At 31.8% G+C, this 5,496-nt stretch overlaps 1 protein-coding gene across 1 annotated transcript; it reads left to right on the top strand.

The window, feature by feature from the left end:
- The first annotated feature begins 1,004 nt into the window (after nucleotides 1-1,004).
- LOC139497536 (E3 SUMO-protein ligase ZBED1-like) lies at nucleotides 1,005-2,703 on the top strand. The gene is made up of 2 exons (XM_071285764.1): nucleotides 1,005-1,693; nucleotides 2,074-2,703. Exons 1-2 carry the CDS (start codon nucleotides 1,517-1,519, stop codon nucleotides 2,701-2,703), a joined length of 807 nt encoding a protein of 268 aa, XP_071141865.1. The 5' UTR covers nucleotides 1,005-1,516.
- The last annotated feature ends 2,793 nt before the right edge of the window (nucleotides 2,704-5,496 follow it).

Here is a 5,496-nt window from a genome sequence, read left to right as displayed (position 1 = left end):
CATAGATTTATATAATGATTATGCTAAGCGCATCTAAACCATCAAACTTGAAATAAAGGATAACGCTGTCTTACACACATCGATGGACAAAGAGCGTCAGTTTATAACAAAACTTGATGATTTCATCTTCCCAATTCCTATGTTCCACAATTCTAGAAGCACCTTAATATAGAGAGTATATTTCCCATTTACCATGGTATTCCTTAACCTGTCTTACTTACCATGAATTTGTTCCGAGTTACTGTTGATGCTTAACGGAAAGCTTTTTAATCGAGGGATCCCTTTATGTTTATTTTTACTGCATTTTATGTAAATATCACGTACATGATTTAAGAAAAAGTATGCTTAAACTAAGGTATCAAAGTAGTAAAATTGAAGTCATGACTTCGACAATTTTACGGACACCATCCCGATATGACAGTTGTGTTTCAATGATAAAAAAAGATATGTTTCGGTTGTTAAGACAAGAATTCCGTCCTTTTCCTTGAATGTGACATCCATGATTTGAAGTGTATACATGATTTTAGACCGACACCTATAGTATGTTGCGTGGTAAAGAATGTGCGTGAGTATACTACCTTCACCTTACATAAAACAACTATGTGACAACAAAATGTCACAGCAAACTGTACAAATGAGTTATATATGGCTGGATTAATAAGATAGTCATGATGCACACAAATAACTAACATAAGGACAAATGACACAAATTACTATTAAAATTGTAATGGTACTCTCAGTAACTAGAGGCTAGATAAATCAAACATTCACTAACAATTAAATATATATCTTTAAGTGTGTCTACATCCATGTAACAATCAGTACATATACAACAGATCAGACATGGGGTAATTGAAATATGTAATTGTAATTGACTGTAATTAATTACAATTTATCATGTAATTGAATGTAATGTGTAATTGAGCATTTTTTCAATTACATGTAATTGAATGTAATTAATTACATAGCCAAAATTGCCTGTAATTGACAATTACTGTTCAATTACAAGTCAATTACATTTGAAATTTTGGATCAAAAGATTAAATCTTGTGTTTTCTCAAAAAATTATTAAAAGCAATAATCTTAACAAATGTTGTAAGCTGACAAAGAAAAGCCTTCACAGTATACTTTCTGTATTAACACAACCATGGTAGATTCTTCATTTTGTATTGAATGATAAAAAAAATGTAGACACATGCCATAATTTTAAAAGAAACCACTAGGAAGTCACTGTCTTGACCTTAATTAGTAGATTTAGATAGATATTTTAAGACATTGATTTAACATAATTAACTTTATTCAAGGACTTAAATAACCAATAAATATAACCTCTGGCTATTTGTTTTATTACAAACTATATAATGACTGTTTTTATAACAGTTATGTTAAACAGATATAAGGCTAATTAGAGAGAGATAAATATACCCCTAGGGCCTATAGGTACATGTTTAAATTCTTGAAGGGATAATGCATATGACAAAATCTCACTTGCAAAATTTGTTCACTATATATATGAATGTTGAAAGAAAACATTTTATCAGATTTAAAAATGAGCTCCAAGAGTGTACTGGAACATTTTACTGTTCCTGATGACTTCCAAAATGGAAATACTTTCAAAGGAAAATGTATGCATTGTGGCACCCTCATTAGTGGAAGTTATAAAGTTACATCCAACTTTGTTACACATATGAAGGTAATACTATATAAGAATTTTAAAAATTAATAAATTCATAATGCTTCTTTTTCATTTCTAATCAGATTTCATTTATCTTATATCCTCTAATAGCTTACATTTAAATTTGGAAAATATTTTGTTTATTAAATTAATTAGTTGTGATTAAAACTAAAGTTTATTTTTGTTTTAAGAAGTCAGATTTCTAAATCACTTATTTAAGATAAATAATTTGAATAAGCTGGGATAAAAATGAAAATCATTTCAAAAAATAAAAAATAGTGCTCTTTTTTTGTATCATTTACAATCAAATAAATTTAAATAAATGTAAAATTTCAATAGGTAAATTAAAACAATTTAATATTTTCAAGATATTAAATAAGGCCTTTTGTAATTTTCAGAGAAAACACAGAGATTTGTACATTCTGCATTCTGAGAATAAAGAAATTCAACCAACATTGACACAATGCATAAAAAAAAGTGTAAAATATTCACCGTCTGATCCAAAACAGTTAGAAATGACAAATGCTCTTATAATGTTCATAGCTGGGGATCTTTTACCACTCTCTATTGTCGAAAGTGAAGAATTTAAAAACTTGATGGAAAAAGCTGACACTAAGTATCAAGTGCCTAGCAGAAAGCATTTATCTTCGAAACTTCTACATGAAAAATCGGTTGAAATAAAAAATAACCTTGTAAATACTCTTAAAAGAGCTGAAAGTGTGTGTTTAACCATTGATCTCTGGTCTAGTAGACAAATGAGAGGATTTTTGGGAATCACAGGCCACTTTATTTTGGACTGGGCTATGAAGTCTGTCATGATATGCTGTAAACGATTCAAAGGTAGACACACAGCAGAATCCATCAGGAGTGAATATGAAGAAGTTGTTACTTCATTTGAAATAGGTTTTAAAATTGCTGCAATAGTCAGTGACAATGCTAGTAATATGGTCAAAGCATTTTCAATTCCTGGCTTTGATGACTTTAAGGTAGATCTAACGTTTGCATATGTGTATGTGAAAGACGATTAAATTACGAAAGAACAGTTTGAATTTAAAAGTATTTACTGTACAAAAATACTATTTAATTTATCTCAATAAACTCATCACTGCACTTTACTGTTGATTTGCATAATGTCGTCATGAAATGGTATAAAATTGAAAGGGAAATAAGGAATGTGCCAAAGAGACAACAACTCCACCATAGAGCAGACAACAGCAGAAGGTCACCAACAGGTCTTCAATGCAACGAGAAATTCCCGCACCCGGAGGCGTCCTTCAGTTGGCCCCTGAACAAATATATACTATTTCAGTGATAATGAACGCCAAACTTAACTCCAAGTCATACACAAGAAACTAAAAGTTAAAATAATACAAGACTAACAAAGGCCAGAGGCTCCTGACTTGGGACAGGCGCAAAAATGAGGCGGGATTAAACATGTTTGTGAGATCTCAACCCTCCTCCTATACCTCTAGCCAATGCAGAAAAGTAAACGCATAACAATACGCACATTAAAATTCAGTTCAAGAGAAGTTCGAGTCTGATTTCAGAAGATGTAACCAAAGAAAATAAACAAAATGACAATAATACATAAATAACATCAGACTACTAGCATTTAACTGACATGCCAGTTCCAGACTTCAATTAAACTGATTGAAAAATTATGTCTTCATCATATGAATATCATGCACAATCCTCCCCGTGAGGGTTGATTTAGTAAGAGCTGGGTAAGTTGTTGATGTGCACATTCACACCGTAAACATCCCAATATGCTTGAACATGTTGAGGGAGGGTTGGAATGTTCTTTACTATTTACGAGGGTTGAACAAACACAAAACTTTTTAAACACCACCACATAGAGTTGAAATTCTAATATCCAATTTTAGGTTGTTTTTATTTTTTTTTTTTTTTTTTTTTGTTATATCTTTATACCGATAAACTCGTCAGCATGTTTGCATCGATGTTAATATTATAGAAAAGAAGATTATAGGCCTTTTTCACATTTTGCGTTTGCTCGTCTACCAGAAATATAATCTGATAATTCTTGACAGAAGTTCACTCAGGACTTGTAAGTGAATGTTAGCGTAGTTACTGGATGTTGTTAGAATGCCATATATTTGTTTCATTCTCTAGATGTATTTTCTGTCGTTGAAAAAGCATACGGTCTAGATAAATTTTGTTATGGTAGAAAAACAAACGTCAATGCCTATCTGTTTGTCTTTATGTTAATGTAACTCAAGTCAACAATATAATTTTCAAGGCATTATTTTTTTACTCTTCGGTTTTAAAACTATCCAATTCTTCCATTTTCTTCTTTCAGTTTGACACAATTAAAAAAAAAGAAGATGTGGTATGATTGCCAATGAGACAACTCTCCACAAGAAACAAAAAGACACAGAAATTAATAACCATAGGTCACTGAATGGCCTTCAAAAATGAGCAAAGCCCATATCGCATAGACAAATGTATGCTTTCATTTAACAAATTTATCATTATAGGTTCAAGATGTGTTTTATCTTTAAACGCTGATGGATTATTCTATTTTCTTTGGAATATTGACTTCATACTTAAACAAACCCTATAAACGATTATTTGTTAATTATCATTTCAAAAATACTATTATACCTTCAAACTTTTCATCTTTTATGCAATCTACTAGTTTTGATTGTCTTTGGTTAACTTTCAATTTTGATAAAAAAAAACAACAACAAAAAACAATTCATTTAATGATTCAAAATACGGTGTTTCTGTAATGTTTGACTACTCTATACTAATATCGTAATAATTTGAATCTACTTTATTCTAATAAAGTAATAATCTGAATCTGTTCAAATCGTGTTGGTAGAATTGTAGGGATGTGTATTTTATAAAATGTCAGTACTCAAGGTAGACATCAACAAGATTTACTTTGTTTGCAGAAGAGGGACGAAAGATACCAAAGGGACAGTCAAACTCATAAATCTAAAACAAACTAACAACGCCATGGCTAAAAATGAAAAAGACAAACAGAAAAACAATAGTACACATGACACAACATAGAAAACTAAAGAATAAAGAACACGAACCCCACCAAAAACTAGGGGTGATCTCGGGTGCTCCGGAAGGGTAAGCAGATCCTGCTCCACAGGTGGCACCCATCGTGTTGCTTATGTGATTACAAATCCGGTAAATAGTCTTAATTCGGTAGGTCGCATTCATGAAAGGGAAGGGGATTGTAGTTACGACGTAAGGAACATATCCGATATTATTTGTGAAACGGTTATTCCATAACGGTCAACCAACTCGTGATGGCGTCCGTAAAATTTACGAAGGGATGATTTCAACTTCACCATTTGGAACTCTTGGTTTAATAGCTTCCTTGTGAGCAGTAACCCTCTATCAAGAAAATCATGATAGGAAATGCAAGCACGGGAATATCGTATCAATTGGGAGATATATACCCCGTATGCAGGTGCTGCTGGAATGTTGCTACTTAGAAATGGAAAGTTCACAATTGGAAAGCTGAAATCATCTCTTTAGTCGTAAAGTTTTGTTTTCAACCGACCCTCATTGTCAATTTCTAGATGTAAGTCAAGATATGAAGCCGACTTAACTGTATCTGTAGTATCCTTTATCTCCAATTCGATGGGATAGATGCGTTCCACATAGTCATCAAATTTTGAATTGTTTAGTAAAAGAACGTCATCTATATAGCAGAAAGTAGAGTTAAAGGATATTGCTAACTTCTTATCTTTCTTCCTAAGAAGTTCCTGCATGGGTATTTTTATTACGTTTCAAATTGCTTATTGTCAGATGGCGTTTCATAATCCAGAGTTGTATTGTTA

Source organism: Mytilus edulis, chromosome 12, assembly GCF_963676685.1.
Source record: "Mytilus edulis chromosome 12, xbMytEdul2.2, whole genome shotgun sequence".
Taxonomy (NCBI): domain Eukaryota; kingdom Metazoa; phylum Mollusca; class Bivalvia; order Mytilida; family Mytilidae; genus Mytilus; species Mytilus edulis.
The sequence above is the reverse complement of the archived record's forward strand: the minus strand, read 5'-3'. Positions and strand labels throughout refer to the sequence as shown.